We start from the raw sequence: 23,988 nt of genomic DNA on the forward strand, positions 1-23,988 counted from the left end.
TCCCTAAAGAGAAACGAGCCTCAAGTTGGCTTCACGTATTTTGGATCGCATTTACCAAACATCTGCTGGAAGGAGGTGGGCAGCGCCCAGAGGACTCCACGTTGGGAAGGGCACGAGGACTCCCAAAAGGTGAATTTGCTGCTCAAACGGAGCTCAGCAGCTCCCACACAACCCTGCACGCCAGGGAAGAGCCTCTCCTGCTCAGCACCCTGCAGCTCTGCTCCCACAGGGATCTATCCTCGCCTAACCCTGACCCTCAAAACCAGCAAGACTGCAGAGTTCGCCAAGAACGTGCCCGGGGGCACGGAGACGAGAATTAACCAGAGAATTAACCAGAGAATTAACCACCGGCTGTAAAGGCTGGGAGATTACAGTCCCTTCCAGTGTGTGATTCACTCATACCCACCTGCTCCTTCCAAACCAGCCAACGCAGCACCCGGGATTTAGGGGTTTGAGGGGTGTCTGAGCTCCCAAACACAGAAAACTTTACTGAGAGCAAGGTACCAGACCCCAGCCACAGGCAGGAGTCACCCAAGTGCAGAGCAGGATACTGAGTGCCCACGGAGTACAGCTGGTCCCCAATGCACTCATACACTCATTTTTACCAGGTGAATTTTGCCAAGGAATTCTCATTCTGCTGGGGTGGGTGGATCACTCCCCTGGCACCACAAACCCCTGGCTGGTGCTCTGGGCAAGAGAAGGTGGCAGCAGCAATGACAAACACACCCCAACACCACTCCCAACATCCCAGAGAGCAGAGCAATTCCCCTCTGCAGGAATTCACACAGGATGGAAACCAGCTACACGGAGGAACATCGAAGGCAGGCACTGCAGAGGGAACTGCAGGATGCGCTCAGCCCCTGCTCTGCCATCGCTGCCTCTGAGGGACGGTGCCTCTGCAGCATCACCTCACAGCACACACAGCAAAAGGTGACCAAAAAAGCTGTAGGGAATAAGGAGAAACCACAGCTGGAACAGCTCAGGAAAACAGGAGAGCTCGATCTGGTCCATGGTATAAAATGAGAACATCCAATTCCTATTCCTTACTTTGCCCAAGACTTACTATGGTGCACTTGAATTCTTAGGGAACCATTTGATTTCTTTTTTAAGATTACTTTTAACCAAACTATGTTACATTTGGTTTGTGCTGTGGTTCAACCCTATTAATAAAACCTGTGACAAACTGTTTGCCTTTGACCCCATGGGATGTTGGAAGTCCCTGCTGGAAACGCAAGCCTAGCACAGAGCCCACCTGGGTAACAGAATTAGAGGGACCTTGGAATGCTGTTCCAAATTTCTGAGTAGCAATGAAGTCAATCCTGCTGTCACCTTTACTGATGTACAGAACTGTCCCTGGGCCTCTGAGGCACTGTGAGGTACTCAGCTCTAAAGGAGCTTTGTGCCTCTTCAAAGGCAAGAGAGACTTCTTGATATACAAATAACAACAAAGCACACAAAAAAATAATTCGAGAAACTCAGACAGAAATTCTAAAGCTCAACAATACTTTTTTTAAAACCACTTTCAGATTTCTCTTCCTATTCTAGTCTTCCATTAATTCAGGCATCATGCCCTGCAGCAAGAACAGCTACTCCTTTTCTCCAAGCCAAGCCCAACAGAGGCCTCAAAATGGCTTTAAATATAACAGAACAAAGTAGTTGCACACCAAATCAGAGGCGACCTGTTGCTCCCCGGTGTCTCACAAAGCAGACTGCCTGGCACTGATTGAATTTGCTCTCCCTGCACAGATGACATGCACCAAATTCCACGTCCGTGCTGCAGGAGATGCTGCACTGCTCACAGGAGGCATCCGAGAGCGACAGCTGCCAAGCTAAAATAGCCTCAAACACAGGGCCGGGGGAGCAACGAGGCTCAGACCTGGGGGTGAGCCTGGGCAAGAAGTGGAAGTGGCTCTGGAGCACAACGGTTTCATTTTTACAAGTACGTAATTTGGATTTTTAGGACAAACATTTCAATTTTACCACTTCTGTTTAGCTTTAAAAGATTGCTTATGACAGGATTCTGTCAGCGTAATTGTTTGTGCTGCTCACTGAAGACAAACTGTGCCACAATTAAAAGAGTGCTGTGGGTAATGAGCAGCTTTAGGAAATCCCACGGCTGGTGGGGCGGCCGGTGCTGACAGACACGGCTCTGTTTTATGGAGTGGTTTCCATGGCTATTGCCCAGCCCCAGCACGAGGCCTCCTAATGCCATTTGATAATTTGATGAAATGCATTAGATGCTGCAGCATCCTGCGTGTACACAGGGAGCTATAAATAACCCGGGGAGAACAGGGAACAAGCACGGTAATGTTTGCCTGGGTGTTACTTGCAGGTCCCATATTTTATCCCGAGGAACAAATCTCCTGACAAGATACACAGAGCCATTCTGCCGTGCCTGACAGAGCTCAGCTGGCACGTTTGTAACGGGGCTGGCAGTGCCCGTGCCCAGCTCGTGCGTCAGGGTTTCCATTATCCCAGATTACAGCCTGGCAGCAGGAGCTGCTGCAAACCTGCACCCCTGGGCTTCTCTGCCTCAGAAACCCCAAATAAACCTGGTGCTGAGAGCACCCAGAACACCCCCTGCAAAAACAGCCACCAAAACAACCACCAAAAACAGCCACCAAAAACAACCCCCAAAAACAACCGCCAAAAACAGCCACCAAAAACAACCCCTAAAAACAACCACCAAAAACAGCCACCAGAAACAACCACCAAAAACAACCCCCAAAAACAACCGCCAAAAACAACCCCTAAAAACAACCACCAGGAACAACCACCAGAAACATCCACCAAAAACAACCTCCAAAAACAGCCACCAAAAACAACCACCAGAAACTACCACCAAAAACAGCCACCAAAAACAACCCCCAGAAACAACCACCAAAAACAGCCACCAAAAACAACCACCAAAAACAACCACCAGAAACAACCACCAAAAACAACCACCAAAAACAACCCCCCAAAACAACCCCCAAAAACAGCCACCAAAAACAACCCCCAAAAACAACCACCAAAAACAACCCCCAAAAACAACCCCCAAAAACAGCCACCAAAAACAGCCACCAAAAACAGCCACCAAAAACAACCCCCAAAAACAGCCACCAAAAACAGCCACCAAAAACAACCCCCAAAAACAACCCCCCAAAACAACCACCAAAAACAACCACCAAAAACAACCACCAAAAACAACCACCAAAAACAGCCACCAAAAACAACCCCCAAAAACAGCCACCAAAACAACCCCTAAAAACAACCACCAAAAACAACCCCCAAAAACAACCACCAAAAACAACCCCCAAAAACAACCACCAAAACAACCCCTAAAAACAACCACCAAAAACAACCCCTAAAAACAACCACCAGAAACAACCACCAAAAACAACCCCCCAAAACAACCACCAGAAACAACCACCAAAAACAACCTGTTCAACCAATCCCCAGCTGGAGACCTCCAAGTGCAACCTTCAGAAAGGCAGCACAGCTCTGATGAACCTGCAAACTCATCACTGCTGCCAATGTGTCTCCTCTGACACATGTGCTGCAATCCAGTTTAGATCTCATGTATTTTCTCTAAGAAATTCCATGTGCTGTTCCATTCCCTCCCTGTAATTTCCACCTGGTTAATGAGTGAAGAGCATTGTGTAATGCAAAACATTCACAAACACACAGGGCCTCCTCTGATCTTTCTCAATCCAGGAAATAAGGATTTTATTTCTCAATCTTTCTCATAAAAAATAAAATCAAATCACCTCTTTAGCCTATGTCCGAGAAGAGCAAGTTCTTCTCTCAAGCTTTTCCTTAATTCTAAGCAAACAAAATGGGAGATTTTGCTATTGTGAAAGCAAGAGATTTAGTGCATGTCTGGAAAGGCCCAAGATTTTCTAGGCAGATGCCAGTGGAAGTTGTCACCACCTTCCATACTTAATATGCACATTAAAGTTTTGTAATAAATATGGTAGGAAAATTTATGGGGTTTTATAGTTAATAGCAGATAAACACTAAATACATGAAAGCATCTTTACTTCTTGATCTTCACAAGCTGCAAAGCTTCTGCTCAGTGTGCAGCACATTTAGAGATTCTTGAAAATAAAATCATGCTCCCACCCAGTTCTCTCACTCAAAGACACGGAAAACCAAAATATTTTGGTGGTATTCATTAGATAGCACTCTGTGTCACAAGGCATGGATGTTGGCACTGGAAATTGGAAGCCCCTGGGCAGAGGGCAGCCCTGGTCACCCACACGTGACACAAACCTTGGCTCCCCAGGCCATCTGTGAGATCAAGTGTCCCCTCTAAACAAACTGACAAGGGACAGATCAGCTGGGAGCCTCCAAGGTGCCCAGCAATTTGCCCTCTCCCTCCCAACTGCATCGCTTTGTCTTCCTGAAAAATCACCCTGGGAAGGGAGAGCCTGCCCCGGGCCGGGGGATTGAACCCGAAGCTTTGGGGGAGGCAGCTCCAGCTCAGCTCTGATCCCGCAGCAGGCACAGAGTCATTACCAGCCTCCCCCGGGGAATGCCAAGATCCGGGATGATAATGGCCCCCCTTCCATGGAGCTGCTTTTGTTGGGAACAATGGAGCTCCCATGGTACCTCTGGCTGGCTGGAAATATTGGTATTAAGTGAGCGTGAGCACAGCTGTGTGTAAATGACATATATAAACAGATTAGATTTGTGTATTTATACTGGATGCAAACACATTAATAGCACATTTGCATACCCAGTTGGCTAAATGAGATTGCATGCAGAGCAGGATTACTGGTTACAAACACATTTATTTAGAATTCTCAATAAAGTATTTATATTGCCATTCAGGAGGTCAGAGTGGATTCATCATCCCTTTTCTCCTCTTTGCCTCCTCAGACACACACAAATGCCCTTGTCCACATGCCTTGCACGGATTGCCCATCCCTCCTCACAGCCGGGCTGGGAAAGGGCTCCAGCCAGCAGAAGGAGCTGAACTGGGGTGCTCAGCCCAAGGGCTGCCCCAGCTTCCTCCCATTCCCTTTACTGAAGGTGATGTGAGAGCTCTCCTTGTGACCACGCACCACTACCCAAATGCCACTCTACAAACTCCTCTTCCCCTGCTCTGCTTAATGCCAGGGATCAATGCAAGAGTCTGCATGAAAGGCAACACGATATTGAAGGTGACACAACAGCTCTCAGACATTTCCAGGGCTGCAGGAGAATTCAGCTCTTCCTCCACCCCGGGCCTCGAGCTGTCAGGGTGCTGCTAACCTTTTGTGCTGACCCCAGCTGTATTTTCCCATCAGGATTTTTACCAGAGCTATTTTTATAAAAGGAAAGATTACAGGTTCAGCCAGGCAAAGCTTTGATTCCCATTCTGCACTGCACCTGTGTCTGTGGGGGAGCCCCGACGGGAAAAACGAAAGAGCAGAAAAATAAAAAACAATAATAATGTAAAAAATCAATTGTGTCTGAAGGAGGAGCCTTTCTGCTTGCTCTAATTGCACCCTGATTATCGGCTCTGGGGGCTGTCACTGCACATCCAGGATCAAATGCTCCCAGCCTCAGTCCCAGGCGGGCCCTGCCCGGCCCCGCTGATAAATCAGCCCCGACCTGCTCCGGGAGCTCCGGGATGCTCTGGCCAGGGTTGCCAGGCAACCTGTGCAGGAAAGGATGCAGGAGGGATGCAGGAGGGATGCAGGAGGGATGCAGGAGGGATGCAGGAGGGATGCAGGAGGGATGCAGGAAGGATGCAGGAAGGGATGCAGGAATGGATGCAGGAATGGATGCAGGAGGGATGCAGGAAGGGATGCAGGAGGGATGCAGGAAGGGATGCAGGAGGGATGCAGGAAGGGATGCAGGAAGGATGCAGGAAGGATGCAGGAGGGATGCAGGAGGGATGCAGGAGGGATGCAGGAAGGGATGCAGGAAGGGATGCAGGAAGGATGCAGGAGGGATGCAGGAAGGGATGCAGGAGGGATGCACGGACAGACAGACGGATGTCTGCGAGCTGCTGACAGACGGCCAAGGGGCTGCACCAACAGCCTGGGCCCTGCTCAGGCACAGCTAAAATCCAACTCCACAGGCTTTGGTGAGGAACACACGCTCCCTGCTCCATTCCTGACTGCTGCTGAGCTGTGGGGAGGCAGCAATCCCATGGATCACCCAGTGATCCCACAGTGATCCCCCAGATCCCACAGTGGTCCCACAGATCCCACAGTGATCCCCCAGATCCCACAGTGATCCCACAGATCCCACAGTGATCCCACAGATCCCACAGAGTGTGGCAGCAGAAATGTGATCCCCTAAAGGAGATAAAATCAGAAACCCGACCCGAGCCCTGCCCACAGAGCAGCTGAGCTCGGATCAAACCCTGCCTGGGCATTAAAGCAGCAGCAGCAGCAGGAGGAAAGGAAAAGGAAAGGAAACCCTCTGGAAGGGTTTGCATGGACAGCCTCTGGGCTCCTGGACCATTCCCGGCATTTCCAGCCGTGGTCACGGCACTAAAGGTCCCCCATTTCAGAGGGGAGGCAGAGATGAACCCTCCCGTGTGGAGGCTGCTCCGTGTGCAATTCCCTTCTCTGCTAAAAGGAGAGTGGGAAGAGGAATTCCCCATCCAAACCAGTGCACTGCACACAGGGCTGAGGGCAGGAGGATCCTCCAAAGGGAGCAGCAAGTCCTGGGCCTGCCCTCGCTGGCAATAAAGAGCTTTCTGTTTATCCAGCATCCTCTGTCTCCTGCAATCGGCAGTTTCTCACTGTCGCAAACAAAGCTGAAATGATTTGAGTGTGTTTTCTACATAAATGATTTTTTAAAGGTGACTTTTAAGAGTTAAGCAGAACAAAGGTCTGGCACATTTGTGGCCCAGAAAAGCAAAACAATGTGCTGCTGACAAGAGACAACAGAAAGCTTTTGATTATACTTCAGATTGCCTTTTCTGTACACAAAGAGATTCATTTCTGGCTGTTATTTTAAACTGCTGTTAAAATGCTAATATACAAAAAGCTTTCTTGTACATCAAAACCAAAGAGCAAGAAGTAAAAAGAACGAGCTGGACATGCTCCTTTTCAAGGACTACCTGAAATATCTCGTGTGACCCTTCAAGGCTCAAACACAGCATTTCCAGTGGAAGTTCCCTACTACAGAAATGTTGCTCCGTTGGGATTTCAACCATTATTGTCAATTATTCTGGAGACAGTTTCTGCCATCAAACAGGGATTTTTATGCAAATGGCAGAAGGAAACAAATAAAAGCACTTCAAGGGCCCCCAGACTTTGGAGCAATGAACAAACCCAAGAATAATGAGACAAAATGGCAACGATCCCTCTGGAGAGCCAGGTATTTCTGTAGGTGCCTTCCCAGGTAAATCATTAACAGAGGGCTGTGACTGCAGCCATGCCCAGGGAGGAATTCAGGCACTCAGATACAAATTCCAGCTTTTGACCCTGGCCAAAACGACACCAGGCAAGCTCTGGAAACTCCCTAAATTCCTCTCAGCGTAGGTCTGCCACTGGCTGCAGTGGAGTGAAGACACACCTGAGCATGGCTGAAATACTGCTGATGACAAAATCAAATTCCAGGCTGAGGGACACATCCTCAGTGAGGGGGAAAATGGGGCCAGTGGTGAAAAAGGGACCACAAATGAGAGGAAATTATTAAAGAATTGAAAATGAAGGACCAGAAAAGCAGCTGTAACAAAGGTGAACTCTGGAAAGGAAACCTTGAAGGTGAATATTAGGGGAGGAGGGCGGGGGGAGGTGGTGCTGGGACTGTGGAATTACCTCCCCAGACACGTAGAACTGGACAATACCTGCCATAACAGATAAATGAAATATGCACCCTAATAAAGCAGAGGTGCCCTCTTTGCCTTCCCCAATTTGTGGCAAATGGGATGTTTGATTTGAGCGCTGAAGTTATTCCAGGGCAGTGGAGGGGAATGTGCTGCCGTGTCATTTATCAGCTCCTCTAAATGCATAAGGCCTGGCTGATCAATCTCCCCACGCAGCCTAAAAGCCCATATAAATCTGAGGGATGCCCTGGGAGGGCTGGGGGGAGCAGGGGAGAACAAAAGGATGGGGAAACCCACGGTGGAGCAGCATGGGGAGAGCAGGGGAGGCACCGAGAGGCCGTAAAAGCACAGCCACAAAGCCTTTGCCACAAAACAGCCACAGCCAGAGGCACAAAGTACAAAACCAGCCCTGGGCAGGGAGCAGCAGCTCCTGAGTGCAGCCCCCGGGCAGAGCCCAGCGGGCAGAGGGCAGTGCCCAGGTACAGAGGGGAGCTGGGCATGGGCACCGCAGGGGCTGCGCCAGGCACGGCCCCGAGGATGGAGCCCACAGGGATGGACCCGGCTCCTTTCCAGGGGGGCATTTCCACCCCCCAAATCTGGGTTTGCTGGCAGATCACACAAACCCCTCCTGCTGGCTCTGGGGGCAGCCTGGCTCCCAAACCAAGCCCCTCCAGCAGAACTGATGGAACTCCCGAGCTGGCAGGGACCCACAGGAGCACGGGCCCAGCTCCCAGCCCTGCCCAGAACAGCCCAGGGTCCCCTCCCTGCACCTCAGACCCTGCTCACTCCCTTCCAGTGCCCTTCCAGTGCCCTTCCAGTACCCTTCCAGTGCCCTTCCCCACTGCAGGGTGTGGAGCTGCCCTGATCAAGCTCTTTCTGCTGTCCCCTGTCCCCCGTGGCACCAGCAGCAGCTCTACTGGCACTGCCTTCCTCACAGCTCATCAGGGATCGGGCATGGATGCAGAAAATGATGAATATTTAGTCCCTATTCATCTACCACAGAAGCAGCCTATTATCAAACAAGTGACACCTTTACAAACTTAAATTAAATAATGGCTCCCGTGGAGGATTCCGAGCCCCTGACAGGATGGCAAGTGATTTAAGTAACATAAAGCTGAGCAACTGGTGATGGATCGTGGCTCTGCACTCGCTCTGTTACAGCCTGTAATGGAACAAATGATCATTTTTCAGCCTAATTGAATGTGGCCGCCCCGCTCGTACACAGAAGAGACAAAGCTTGATAATTTGCTTCATTAAAATGCATTTTTATGTCATCAGAAAGATTAAAAAAAAAATTGGTTCTGTTGATAGGGGAGATTAGAAAAATAAAATTTATCATGCAAACAGCACTTGCAAATGAGGTGTATTTTGGCATTCATACTGCTTATGTTGTGCAAGAAAGATAAGCCCTGAGCACTAAAGCACACAGAGCATCCACATTGTGACAGTAATCAACATTTCTTCAATAGGAATTATGTCACTACACCCATTTGAAGAGCATTTTGTCATCTGCTGCTGCAATGGCCACTGGGCCAGACTAAATAATTCCCAGCTAAGCTGTTGGGCAGAGCACAGAGAATCCAGTGGAAGTTTGGGGGTTTGGGGCTGTCAGCCTCAGTGTTCAAACAAAGAATCAAAGTCAAGGCTCAGACAGAGACCCAAACTACCAGGGAAAAAAATTCAAAAATCAAATATCATCTTGTCAAGTTGCAGACAATGCTGTCATCTGTCTGCACTCGCTTTGTTTTAGGGGTTGGGGTTTTTGTGTTTGTAAAGCAATCTTGTTAGGAACAGCAAATTGCCATTTAGACAGCAAACAACTCCTCCAAAATAAAACAGACATTTGCCATGTCAAGTAATCCATTCCCGGGCTCTGTGAGTTTCATAAAGTGTAATTCCAACATAAGCACTGGAAAAGGAGACACTTTTACCCATATCAGCTTGGACTAAGCCAAAATCACTTGGAAAGAAGCTGCAGATTCCTATCATACACTGAAAACAGAAAATATCAAAGCACCTCATTATTTATTACTGTATTCCAATTGCACCTTCACCACAACCACCAGAGGTGAGTCACAATCCCTCCCTGGGTCTCTTGCCATGCCAAAGGCATCAAGCTCAGAAAATCCCCAGTTGTGATGATCCCTGCACTCCCAGCTGCTCTCCAGAATGCCATGACTCAGTTTCCTTTTGGAGCAGAACAGGATACAGCAGGGGTTATATTTAACCCAGATTCCGGATCCCTGAGCACATAAAATCTGGATAAAAGGTCAGGGTGGTGCAGGCAGGAGCTGCCAGAGGGTGCAGGCAGGGCCCTGGGGCTGCTCTGTGCCCAGCACAGGGCACAGGCTCTGCCCTCGGGCTGGGACAGACCCTCGGGCTGGGACAGACCCTCGGGCTGGGACAGACCCACGGCTGGGACAGACCCACGGACTGGGACAGACCCTCGGGCTGGGACAGACCCACAGGCTGGGACAGACCCACGGGCTGGGACAGACCCTCGGGCTGGGACAGACCCACAGGCTGGGACAGACCCACAGGCTGGGACAGACCCACGGGCTGGGACAGACCCACAGACTGGGACAGACCCTCGGGCTGGGACAGACCCTCGGGCTGGGACAGACCCACGGACACCGAGCTCGCCCTGCAGCTCCCCGGGCCCTCCCCATGGGTAAAACCTCCCCTCTGCCCTCTGGCAGGACCAGGGCAATCCCTCACCCAGCACCCATTCCCAGCTGGAAATGCACACCCAGGGATGATGGAGAGCAACAGCCAGTGCCAGCCGACTCCGTTTTTCTGATGCCCTTGAAACTGAGATGAAAAACGCGGTTCTGGCAATTAACCTGTGCCGTGTTTATTCATCTTCCAAGCTGCAGATCCCTCCCGGTGGCACCAGGGAGCTCAGGGGTGTGGGGAGCGCAGCCCCTGCTCTGCAAAACAAACCAGCAGCTCCTGCAGGCACTGGGGATGCTCTGGTGTGTGCTGGAGCTGCAGCTGCAGCTTCTCCTCTGTCCCACACAGAAACAGCTCCTGAGCCGTGGCTCACCCCAGGGCAAGGAGCTGGGCTGGTGTTTTTGGGATCAGCAGCACAGTCAGTGCTTAATAGATAAAAATATTCCACAAGAAGGCAGAGAAATGAGGATAGAGAAGCACACGGCAGTTCAAGAACCCCAAAATGATATTGGTAAGGAAACAGCAACTTCTGTGGCAGCTGGGCAAAGATCAGCATCAGGGAAAGCAGTGAAATCACCCACTCTGCAGCCAAGGTCACTGACAGGATTTATGGATTTATCCCTCAAGAGCCTGTGCTGAACACGAAATGCTGAAATAATTTTTTTTAATCTCTCCCCCCGCCCCTTTGGGCTCCCTCATTTGCTGGAGGCTTTTAAAATTCATTCCTTTTCACAGCTGGTTAAACAATGGAATCTTTTGGCAAACTAAAAGGACAGAATTGATTGCCCTACACAAACTTTTCTGCACGTATAATTGATTTTTAATTCACTGCCTTATTTCCAAAAGGACTTGACAATAAACTCGGTGCTGTATGTGCAGTATTGATCCCTTTCAACAAGGGCTCGGATCAAAGACTGATGCAAGTTAATCACAAACAAAAGATTGTTATCTTTCATCTAGGAACCTGTGTTTAAACCAAATTCCCCTTTTTGAGCTGTAATAAACCTTGTATTTTCCAGCTGTACTGCACCTCAGCATTTTGTAAGCCTGCCAGCTACTCAGTAACTATAATTTTATGCAACCTTTAAATAACAACTTTTTCCCCCAAGCAGAATAATTTCATCCTTCACTGGTCACTTTTGACTCTGAGGGCTGATGGTTCTTTTCCACTCTGAGTTCTTAGAATAAGACACAGACAGGTCCTTCCCACACGTGCTTAAGCTAAAATCTTATTTATTCTTACAACACAGGTCCTACAGGGCCACAGCAATCTGAGTTTGGTGGATTTTTATGCTCAGCTAAGTTTCAATTGTTACTGATTATTGCAAGCGTGGCTGGATCACTAAATTCCAGAAAATGTTCATTTAGTGGGACTGTCACTCCACTGGGAAGCTGCAGTGTTTATTTTTTGTGGGTAGGACAATGAAACCTTCCAAGCCCACTCCAGGAGCCAGCCCAGCAATGCTGCTCAGCTTTTCCAGTGCCCCTTTATGATTTTTTTCCACTCGACCATTCCAGAGTTTCAATCTGGCTCTGAGTTGCATTTTCTAGAGCTGCCACATAAACAGTAAATAAAATTCACGGTGTTTTTGCCCCAGTAGGCAGCTCTGTCTCTCAGTGTATCAGAAGAGCCCTGGCCTCACAGGAGAACATGAGAACGGTGTTTTTATGAGCACACTCTCCAAAAAGGGGGCACGAGGCATCTGAGGGTGATTCCAGGCAGAGAAGCCAAGCAAATAATTCTGTGGGTTTTGCATAAGTAATTCCTTGACCTGCCACGCTGGATTACAAACACTTGCAGACGTATCAGGAAAGAAGTTTGCTCTGTCTTGTCCTTTCTGGCACAAGGATCTCCACTTGTGTTTTATGATAAACGAGTTAAAGCTGAAGCCAGGTGTGGATATTTTAAAATTTATGAACTTGTAAATCGATGTACACGGCCAATTAAGATTTAGCACCAGCCAGGATTAACCACCCCTGCACAGGAATTGAGGAGGTTGTTTGAATGGAGGTTGTTTACCTCAACTACTCGACATCAAGAGCGATGTAAAATATTTAAAAGGCAGAATATTTCAAGATAAAAGGCAGTTATCAGGGATGTCAGGGGGTGGCACTGGCAGTTCTGCACAGAGATGCACACGGTGAAAGAACCTTCCCAAGGAACACCTGGCAATTCCTTTGGAGAATTTAACGTGGATGGAACAAAGTGGAGAGAAAAGGCAGGAATTGCCCAATAGAGAATGTTCAAGTTCTGCTTCACCCAGATCTCCTCTAACTTTGGAAGAAATGGCCCCAAGTTCCAAAGGTGCTTCAATTAAGCCTCACCAGCTCCTCATAATCAACACCTGAATGCTAATGAGGAGCAGAGCTCCATGCAGGAGAGCATCCCTGTGCAATAAACTGCAGCAGAGCAGCAGCAGACTCTGCCTGTAGCAAGCATGCATAAATAAACAGAATTAATAACTACCCAAGTGTGGACGGGTGACTTAATCTGTTTCGATTAGATGCAGCTCAGCCCCAGGCCTTTGTGGTATTTAAAATGTGTTCATCATGTTTAATTAAAAACCTAATAAACTGGAGGTTCCTTTAGTTCTGATTCGGGTTTCTCTCTCCTGCAAGCCCTATTGATTTTGTCAGAACTTTTGATAAAGAGAGAGAAAAAAGCAGATTCTGAATGAAGAGATAAAAACATGAGGTGGAACTGTGAGGAGCAGCCAGAGCCAGCACATGAAGCACTCCAGAACAAAAACCTTCCCATCAGGTTACCAAAACCAGAGATGATCACTGTCCCCTGCACAAATTACAGCTCCTTGACAGGTTATTGATCCCAAATTAGAGCTCATTCCTGGGCCTGGAGCAAATGCAGGCTCAGAATTGTTCTGAACATCACTGAGGTACAAAAGCCAATTTGCAGAGATTTTGTCCCAAGACGTGGAAATTTTGCAAGGACAGTTTGTCCTGGGAGCTGTTCCCACTGGAACCCAGCAGGGGATGGGGATGCTCAGTTTGACCTCAGCTGAAGTTCATGGTCCTGGCTCTGGGATCTGTGGAAAGGATCAGCTCCACCACCAGGGCAAGCAGAGGAAACTGAGGCAGTGTCAGACCCATCCCATGGCTCCAAACTCCCCTCCCACAGCACTTCTGAAGGATTTCCAAGCGGAGAAGAACTGATCAGCACCATTCCATCCCTAGGGGGGATTTCTGACTGCCTGCAGCCAAAACCCCACACCTGGCACAGACTTAAAGGGGCATTTTTGGGGTGACCACGAGGTGCAGAGCAGAACTCGCTGCTCTGAGGCCCTGGCCTGGGTTTGAGTGGAGATTTAAACCTGCAGGAGGCAAAAGCTGCATTAAACCAAGACAGCTTTGCTCCTCCTGGCTTCTCCCCAGATAATCCCCCTGCTCCATCCTGCTTTCCATGGAAACTGCAGCCCCTGCACGGGTGAAGTGTGCTCAGAACGGGCCTCAGCCAGGCATTAAATGTGACAATTGCTGCAGCTTGCCCACAGAAGTGAATCTGTGAGCATTACAAGAGAAACCAAGCCCAGCCCATCAAATCTCTGCTGGAAATTGGTGTTGTCAGGTGGGGAAGGAGCCCTCACAAACAGGAAACAGCTGCTCAGAGCTGCCCCTCCTCAGTGCAGGAGGTGCTGCAGCACCCTCACAGGCAGCGTGCAAGGCTGGCCCTCACTCTGTGCCTCTGAATTTACATACTGGGACAAAAAAGGGTTCAAAAATAGCCACAGGTTCAGAGACACGAGGGAGACAACAAACCTCAGTCTTCACATTTACACAGCCCCCACGTAACTCAATCAGTGGCCAATTTTATCCTCTGTTTAATTCCATCTAAACATCTGCAACCACATCAGCAGCAGGAAAGAGAACACAACTCCCATCCTTTGTTTTAATCAGGTCTGACACTGCCAGGCAGCTCCCACCTCACAGTTTGGACACAGGCAGCAGAGCTGTTCTAATGGAAAACAAAGGCTTTGTCTTTGGGCAGCTGAGAGTCCACAAAAGAAGTTTTAAATGTGGTGGTACTATTATTATTATTATTATTATTATTATTATTATTATTATTATTATTATTATTATTATTATTATTATTACTACTATTACTATTACTATTACTATTATTATTATTATTACTCAGGCGAACTGACCAAAGCTCGGTATCAGGTCTGGGATTTACTTATCTATGCAACTGCAAAACTTAAATTTAAGTAAGCCACACCTGCTGGGCTGCAAGAAGAGATTAATTCCAAGTCCAGCCCAAGCAAGGCCAGGGACTGGACCTGGCTCTCATTTCCCTCAGAGCTCTGTGGGATTAGCACCCACCACACCACTGGAGCTCCATCCCTGCCACCCTGAGATGAAGGGGACACACAGAGCTAAAGCTGTCACCACAATTTGATTGTCTTGGCCAGACTTAGGGTTTGACACCTGAATATTTTCACCAAACTTCACTGCAGAATTCCTTGTCACCCTTGCATCAGAGTTCCCCTCAGCTTCCCAGGGCCTGCAATGAGGAAAATTCCCCTGCAAGGCTCCAGAATGCCCCAAAATGCAGCACAGCTGCTGCAGGCTGGAGCTGCCCCGCAGCTGCAGGACCCAGGGGCTCTGAGGCTGTGCAGGTGGAGCTCTGCTGGCTATAAATAAGAGCACAGTTTGATCTTTGGCTCTGCCCAGGCTGGAGGGCTGCCAAATGTTTCTGGAAACTTGGATGGAGCAGAACAAGAACAAATATGATAAAATGAGCTGGGGCTGACAATGATTTATAGAGTCAGTGATCATTACTCTGTGCTCACAGGCTGCACTTCTGCAGTAATGCTTCACTTTTCAATAAACTTTGGTTTTTTCCATCAGTAAGGCTCAATCCTCTCTCGTTTAACATGGGTGGATCATCAAAAGCTCTGAGTGCAGCAGCTCCAGCACTCACAGCTCAGAGAGGCAGATGGAAAAGGAGAGGAGAGGGAGGAGAGGGAGGAGAGGGGAGGAGAGGGAGGAGAGGGAGGAGAGGTGCACAGGAGGAGAGGGAGGAGAGGTACACAGGGAGGAGAGGGAGGAGAGGTACACAGGGAGGAGAGGTACACAGGGAGGAGAGGTGCACAGGGAGGAGAGGTGCACAGGGAGGAGAGGGGAGGTGCTGGCAGGGTTTAGCCCTGGATGTGTGCAGAGCACAGCAGCAATCTCAGCCAGCCTGAGCAGACACAGGGCAGACATTCCCAGGGTTTGTTGTGCAGTCAGTCCCCACACCAGGCTCCCTCCTGGGACAGGGGAGTGCAGAGGGATGAGGAGAGGCTGCCCCAGGCTCTGCCCATGCCCTGGCACCGCTGCCAGGGCCAGCACTGCTCCCTCCCTGCCTGCCTGGCTCCAGCAGACACAAGGGCTCTTTGTGGGGCTGGAACCAGCCCCAGACAGGGCTCTGGGCTGGCCCAGCCCTCCTCCAGCTCCTGCAGGAAGGTTTAAATGAGGAGAGCAGAGCACAGAGCGCTGCAACAACTCCCTGAGAGCCCTGCAGAGAACCCACAGCTTAAGGAATCTCTCCAGACATTGCCTGAATAATTCAAACCACCAAGAGAACGTGAAGGTTTTCTCCATTCATCAGTTCTACTTTCTAACACCAATACCAGCTTTATTAGTAGATTAACAAGATGACATTTTTATTTGTGCTTACTTCTTTAAACACTTCACCAATTAACCAGCTTAAAAACTGACCCACTCAAGGAAAAAAAAAAAATCAACCAAACTCTTCTCCTGTCACTTTTCCATAAGCAATTCTGTCATGCACTGGATCAGGTTTTTTCATTTATATACCCCTGTATTTTCATTTATAACCCCTGCATGTGTATTTTTATTTACATACCCACCCTCTTCTTGCTCATAAAGATAACCTCTTTAGAAAAAAAAAAAAAAAACCAACAGAAAAAAGCAAGAGCAGGAACGTGAACCACAAAGGCTGGAGGAGATAAATCATTTCCTACCACTTCATCTTCAGTCCAACACTTCTCAATCAGCTTTGGCACAGGTTTCTTCACCAAGCGCTGCAGGGCTTTTCCAGCATCGTAGTTACTTTCATGTAGCTGAAAAATAAAGACAAATAGATCATTCAAAGGAATTAGCAGTGATCTGATATTGAAGAGGGAAAAAAAACCCACTACAGGGAGCCACGTGAGCTGTTCCCTGCCTAATTATTTTTACTGTTGATGTATGAAGTGAAATTTAAGCAACCTGAAGGGCAACTGAGGTTTCTCCAGTAGAAGAAGCAGCATTAAACCAGCAGGGATCCCCCCCTTCCCTGCCAACCCTGTCCCAGGTAATGTTTAAGCCAAAGCCACACTGCTCCCTCCTACTCGCTGGGCTCAATGTGATGTCAGCCATGATAAAATAAAAATTAATACACGATGGGTTACTCTTCACACAAACTGGCTCAAATCTCCTGTCGTCAGCAGGAACAGACCTGAACTGCTGCAGGTGCTCTTCCCCCTCCACCAAGTTACTGGGGCTCCATTACTTTTGAATACGTAGGGGAATTTTAAAGGAAAAAAATATTGCTTCTAAAAATAGGAGGTCCCTCCTGGGCACAGACCTCTGCTGTTACCTGCAGAGTGTTTCTGGAACAAACAGAAATGCTCCTGAACTGGCAGCCAGAACTTTTGTCTCCTCACCAACAACTCAGACACCACCACAAACATGGTGCCAGCAGTGAAACGAGTGCTTCAGTAACAGAAGGTGCACAGGAAAGAAAACCAAGCCACGGTGGCTTCTGTTAATTTGGAGCTTTTATTTGGCACCTTGAGGGAGGCTCTGAGTGCAGCAATGAACCCAGCAAACCAAAGATAACAATGCCCCAACTTCCAAAAGTTCATTTCCTCCTGGTGCCCCCTTCCAGCCCTGGCCCTGGGAGGTGCCAGCTCAGCTGGGCCACCAGCAGGGCCACCACCAGCAGGGCCACCACCAGCAGGGCCACCAGCAGGGCCACCACCAGCAGGGCCACCAGCAGGGTCACCAGCAAGGCCACCAGCAGGGCCACCAGCAGGGCCACCAGCAGGGCCAGCAGGGCCACCAGCAGGGCCAGCAGCAGGGCCAGCAGGGCCACCAGCAGGGCCACCAGCAGCCCTGCCTGGCCCTGCCTGGGCACAGCTCCTGCTTCCAGGAATTCCCAGGGTGCAAACCTGGGCTGAAGGGGCACAGGGAGCGCAGCCCCCCTGAGCTGAGCCCTGCTCTGAGCTCAGCCTGCACTGCCAGCCCTCCCTGGCTCTGCTCAAGCACCAAACCTGCCTGGAAAAGAAAAAAAACAACTTAAAAAACCCCACAGTTCTAAGGCTCTTGTGGTACTCAATGCCTACTTACAGGCATGAAAATAAGATGTTGCCTTTTCTGCTGGGTACACATTAATTTTCCTCCCTGTTTGCACTCCAGCGCTGGGAACAAATCCATCTCAAAGAAAAAAACACTGTTTGTTTTGCCAGCTCACCTTGCAAGTGCCTCTTTTCTGTGCATGCCCCTGCCTAGGAGATTTCTTTTTGGGAGATGTGACAGTGCTGAGGAGAATGGAGCTGCTGTTCCCTCCCCGCTCCCTCCCAAGGCACGAGGAGTGCCAAAGCCTCTTTGTAACTTGGAGGGCATCTTTATTTTGCCTCAAGGACAACACGTGTTTTTCCCTGGCAGCCCCACTGCCCAAGCAGCTCAATCTGCAAGAAAAATAAACCAGACAAGCCCAGAAAGAACAGCCTGGTCTGACAGGCAACTGCTCCAGAAAATGAAAAGTTTACAGGCCAGCAAGGCTGGTCCAGATCAGCAACAGATAATATGGGGATTAACTTTTGAGCAAGTAATTTCATTAATAACAACCCCAAACCCCATCAGCACAGATGTGACACAAGAGCCATGGAACAGAGAAGATCCCTGTGAAAACATGATACAGGCTTAGAGTCTCCTGGAAAATGTTAATTTTAGCGGGTGGGAGTGGAAAAAAAATGTTTTATAAATGCCAGGAGTAGAATAATGCAGCAGAAAGGAAAGATGTTTTCTCTAAGTGCTGGAGTTAAACTGACGTGTTCCAGTCTGGCTCATTCTCTGCTTTTTACTTTCAGCCATTTAGTATTCCTGAGCACTGCACTGGCAAGACTCAGATGTATAAATAACAGCTCATGATGACTGCCTCTGGTTTCATTAACTTCTGCCTGAACTTCTCCAGGTATTTCTACAAACACTGGATCATTGTCCAGCCAGCAGAGAATCTCCATTTTGAGCATTAACTGCATTCAAATTTGGCAGCACCGTGAGATTTGATCTGTGAACAACTGCAACAAAGGGAACCACCACAAACGTACCCTGAAACAGAAAATACAGCAACTCCTGCATCACTGCACAGGATTAAAGCCAAATTCTGGACCTGCACATGTCCAAAAGCCTCCTTTACACTGCTGTAAAGGAAGGCAGGTCCCAGGGAAGGGATTTCAGCACCAAGGCTGCACATCCCCACAAGGTTCCAGTTCCTGCCCCAGCCCCTGAGCAGAGCTGCCATTTCTGTCTGGGTGATGCTGCAAATAAATTCTCCTTTGGCATGGCTCAGCTGTCAGGCACCTCCAGCCTGTAATGAACCCATGAATTACATCTTGCAGCTCTGACATCTCTGGGCTTGCTCATCAAAATATTGTTCTTCAATTGTAATTTATAACTTAATTTAAATGTCCCTTTCCTGTGACCTTTTTAGAGCAGAGTGCCATTGCATCTGGCAGCTCCTGCTCCAGCAAGGCTTCCTTTGGCAATTACAGCCATTATGATCTGCCTTGAACAGCCCAGCTCAGTGAGGCTGCATTCAGGGCTCAGCATTAAATAATTGCAGTCCATTAAGAACACTGAGATCCCAGAGCCTTTTTCTCCAAGGAAAAATTGCTGCTACCTCATGGGAGTTTTTCTGACCTGTTTCAAAAATCACTGAGTGCCAGCCTGGTTTGGGCTGGACCTTAAAGCAGCAGGGATTTTCCAGCCAAACCCACTGACAGGACAGCACTGGAATTCCAGAGCTCCCCAGGTTCCAGAGCTCTTCCATGGGACAATGACTTGTCCTGGACAAGTCACATCCCGAGATGAGGGAGAAGGAAAAAGACGAGGAAAAGCAGGAGCAGGACAAGGAAAAGCAAGAGCCATGAGCAGCTCCATGGTGTGTGGTGACTCCAACCCAACACCTCATTTAATACAAAATGTGATTCAGGCCACTTCTTTCAGCAGCAGAGCTGACGAATTTCAGTGGGCTGTGGATATCCTGTATAGCTATGGACATCTTATCCTACTGTGGAAACAGAATATGCTCCTTTTTATTTTTATCAACTATTTCTAACACCCAGCAAGAAAAGGGCCCCAAGTGCCCTTTGGGATATAATTTGGGTATCAGAGAAAATCAAACAAAAAACTCCCCCAACTTCCATCTCTTTCCCCCAGTTCTAATCTATTTTAAGCACCTGAAGAGCTGATGATGAAGATTAGAAGGCCTGATATTTGTGATGCACTGCCAGGGAGCTGCCAAACAGCCCCAAAGCAGCCCCAAAGCAGCTGTGGGGCAGTACAGGCACGGCCAGTGCTGCACACAGGGCCAGGGCAAGGACCTGCCCACCACCTGCAAAGCTGAGCACAGCACTGTAAAACACCTTTCAAAAACAGGAGTGTTTTGCACAATGCCCCACAGTTTTAACAGCAATCCTGGCAGTCGGCTTTGGGCCTGTTTTAGCTGCCTGCAAGAGCGAGGGTGAGGATGGATGGGAATTCCAGGTGGCAGAATTCCCTCCTGCACTGAGGGGGCTCCAGCCTGGGACAGGCCTGGGCAGGGAGCCTGGCCCTGCCTCGTGTGAACCAGCAGAGCAGCTGCTCATTAACATCATCCACAAGGAAAACTAGTCAGGAGAAATGCTAACATATATTTAAATAATTTTTTAATGCTTTCAACCTTGTCTGTAGTTAATGAACAAGAAAATCTGGTCTAAGGGCAAGTTAAAACAGGGAGTAATTTGTCTGGGTGACATCTTAGTTAGAAGTGAATTTCCTTGCACTGAGATTAGCCTGTCATGTTTGTCACTCATAATGACACGTTCCCATGCAGCAGAGCCATGAGAAGGCACAACAACACTATTAGTAAAGAGAGATTTACACAATATTAGCATAGCACTGTTTGGGCTCTCCTCCATGTAGCACCACATGAGCTTAAGTGGTGCTGTTTGTTCTCCTCAGGAGGATAAATAGGAGTGGCTGGCTCTGATTTCCCCAGCAAAGACACGAACCAAACCTCAGGGATTCCTCAGAGATGCACCCTGCCTGCCCCAGGGCCTGCTCCACGCAGGGCCAGGCAAGGCTGACCCCTGGGAATGAATTCTTCCTCTGCAGCCCTGCCAAAGCTGAGCACAGAGCAGGGAATGAAGCCCTGCCTGGCCTGGAACAGCCCTGCAGCCCCTCTGAGCAGCAGGCACGGGTCAAAAGGGTCACAGAGCTCATGAGCCTCTGCCCTTGCACTGCTGCGGACACAGAGAGGATCTTAAACCACACCTGATGCTAAATCAGAGTTTGGAGGGCAAAGAGGAGGCGAGGAGGGAGGGGAAGGAACTGCTCCAGAACTTCCCCAGCTCTCCCTCCTCAGCACTGCCAGCAAGGTTTGTGCTCAGTGTCCACCTTGTCCCATCCTTCCCTGGACTGTCAGACCTGGCAGCACCTGCCCCCCACAGCAGGAGGAGCTTTCTGGATCATTTTCCCCCATTATTATGGGGAAAGACTTGCAGGAGCTGCTGTGTCCTCCTCCAGCCCTCCCAGTCCAACAGCAGCACCCATCAGGTGGGCAGCAAACTCCAGGTGAAAACTTTATTTATTTCCTTCCTAAGGGGTCACAGTGACAAATGACAAATCCCAACAGGCAAACAAAGGCACAGGAGCTGGAATTCACCTGGAATGCTGAGGGAATGATCATTGCAGTGGGCTGAGGTATAAATACATGTATGTGATGTCTGTATTGTGTCTTCCATGATCTTCATTTCTATCTGGCATAATTAACAATAAATCATTTGGGGGGCTTACAGCACCTGTTATTGCATAAATAAAACAGCAGCAAAGGAGCTTGTCAAGACTGATTTATGTGAAGTGCTGCCCTGAAGTTTATTGGATTTCCATAATAAGAAATCATACCACACCATTTTCTTTTACATTCATCTTCTGGGATGCATATGATAATTTCTAAACAAAGACACAACTTAGTGCAGGTTAAGAGGCTCACAAATCATTTATCAGCCAAATCTGATCTCTTTTAAATAGGTGGTGAACTGAAAGATAAAAAGGTACCATTTTGCCAGGACAACAGGTGACCTATCTAAACTGTTTAAAGTCAAAAAAGCAGGGTGTCAGAAATAAGTCAAAGTTTCTTAAAATATCCCTGACAGAACTATTATTTACAAGGAAACTCTTTTCTAGAAAAACTCAAAGTGGACAAGGAAAGCATTTTCTACAATAGACATGCACTAGAAACACAAAGAGAAAAGAACCAGAAGAACAAAACCAAAATATTTTGGGACTAATCTAATTTCAGAAGCAAGAACTCTACAAGTGCAACTGCAGATTCCTCGGGCTGCCAAGCGATTAAAGGGAGTAATTAAACGAGATAGAGAAGCAGTGAAGTTAAATGAATTTTCTGCATTAGGCTATTATTATAGATAAGGGGAAAGAAATTCCAATTCCAAAACCTCTTTAGTGATTATTGACCTTAACAGAAGTTTGAGTGTCTGAGGATGTCAGGGAAAGCTCAGCCACGAGCAGGGCGGGGAGGCAGCAGCGCCAGGAGCACCAGGAGCATCCTGCCCGTGCAGAATGCAGGAATGCATTTCCACTCCAGGGAAACCCAGGCCAGCTGGGCTGAGTGCAGACCCAAGGGCCAGGTCAGGGCAGCTGAGCATGTCCCAAGTCCAGCTGGTGGCCCTGACCTGGGCAGCTCCCCCAAAAACCCTCACTGGGGTCACCCTCGAGGCACCCCACGAGTTCAGCACGGCGCTGCCTCTGGAAAGCGCTCGGTATTGAGAGGAAATCACCACCAAAAAGGGGATCCCAACCCTGTCTGGGGCACCCAGCAGTGGTGCAGCCCCTGTGCAGGGGGGCTGGGCTGGGCTGGGCCTCCCCACGGGGTCACTTACGGTGTTGAGGGCGTTGAGGGTGGTGTCGTCCCGGGAGGCAGCCACGCATCCGTCCTCGGTGGATCCCCCGTCACACATCCCTGCAAAGGCTGCCATGCTCCTGGAACAGCAGGGCAAAGGGTCAGCTCCCCCTGGGCTCCAGGCACTCACACAAATGCTGCATTTACACCCTAAATCATGAACTGTAGGGCCTCGGATGCTGTGGAGCAAATAAGGTACCAGAGAACTGCAAAGCTGAGTCACCCCAGCACAGGGAGTAAATCCAGCATGAAAATCCAATCTAATTTGCTTTCATCAGCTGCAAGTCTGCACTGCCAAAGGAGCAGAGCCTGATCAGGATTACAGAGGCTGAAACTGCAGACAGGGGAATGGAGTCTCAGCAGAGAAAGCAAACTTTGTGCTGTCACCTTGGTTTTATTATGTCAGAAAAGTGACTGAAACTGCAGATGCCCCGGTCTCTGAACTCCTGCAAGCTGCAAGAAATTCACTGAGACTCTGAACTCCTGTGAGGCCCACCAGTGGGGGTGCTGAACCCACCAGGGAAGAACTGAAACGCAAACTGGAGCTCCCAAGGGGATCCTGCAGGGCTCCTCTGCTGCCCCAGCAGCTCCTCCCTTGTCACCCACCCCACCCCAGGCTGCTGCCTTTGCTCTTGAGCTCCAGAGCCACAGATGGGAGGGTGCAGTGCTGGCCCAAACCTGAGAGTTCTTGTCCCAAACCCAGCCCCAGAGCGCAGGAGGGGCCCACAGGACCCACCTGGCTGCCCTCAGGTACATCAGCAGGTCACAGTCGTTGACTCCTGGCATCCACACCAGCTCCTCGTGTTGTGTCACCGTGTCCCCGTCCGGGGAAGGGAACGGCTGCAGGTCGGGGAGCTTGGCCTGCAAGACAGGGTCACACACACACATGGCACCTGCTCCTGACAGGGCACACGGGGCCGGGGAGTCTCTGCAGCAGTAGGGTTTGGGAGGTGGAAGAAGTTCACACAGCTGGTGGAGGGGTTTGTTCCAAGTCTCAGAGCCCTGGGGAGGCTGAGGCACCCAGCCCAAACCCATTCCCCTCACGCAGCATTCCTTCCTCAGAAGGGCAGGGATTTTCCTGAGGATCCTCCAGGGCTGACACACCTCAGCCACTGCCAGCAGGGCCCTTCTGTGCCCAGCAGAGACTGCCAGGAAAGGCTCTGGAGCTGCACAGCCCCGTGGTTTGGAGCCCAGTGCTGGGGGACAGCTCCCCTCAGACACAGCCCCTGCCTTGGTCACAGGGACACTGCCTTGGTCACAGGGACACTGCCTTGGTCACAGGGACACTGTCCCTGCACTGCTCACAGGGACACAGCCCCTGCCTTGGTCACAGGGACACTGCCTTGGTCACAGGGACACTGCCCTGGTCACA

General features: G+C 49.4%; 1 protein-coding gene across 7 annotated transcripts in view; it reads right to left on the bottom strand.

Annotated features, from left to right (window-relative positions):
- The window catches only part of RERE (arginine-glutamic acid dipeptide repeats), a 173,832-nt gene that overhangs the window by 43,192 nt on the left and 106,652 nt on the right, over positions 1 to 23,988 (bottom strand). For all 7 annotated transcript variants that reach the window (XM_063417493.1, XM_063417492.1, XM_063417488.1 and 4 more), the window contains 3 exons: positions 23,353 to 23,477; positions 22,597 to 22,696; positions 16,414 to 16,512 (listed from right to left, as the gene is read on the bottom strand). In XM_063417493.1, the coding sequence (XP_063273563.1) occupies positions 16,414 to 16,512; positions 22,597 to 22,696; positions 23,353 to 23,477 (324 nt within the window). The remainder of the gene's footprint in view (positions 1 to 16,413; positions 16,513 to 22,596; positions 22,697 to 23,352; positions 23,478 to 23,988) is intronic.

Source organism: Prinia subflava, chromosome 21 (genome assembly GCF_021018805.1).
Source record: "Prinia subflava isolate CZ2003 ecotype Zambia chromosome 21, Cam_Psub_1.2, whole genome shotgun sequence".
In the NCBI taxonomy this organism is placed as follows: Eukaryota; Metazoa; Chordata; class Aves; order Passeriformes; family Cisticolidae; genus Prinia; species Prinia subflava.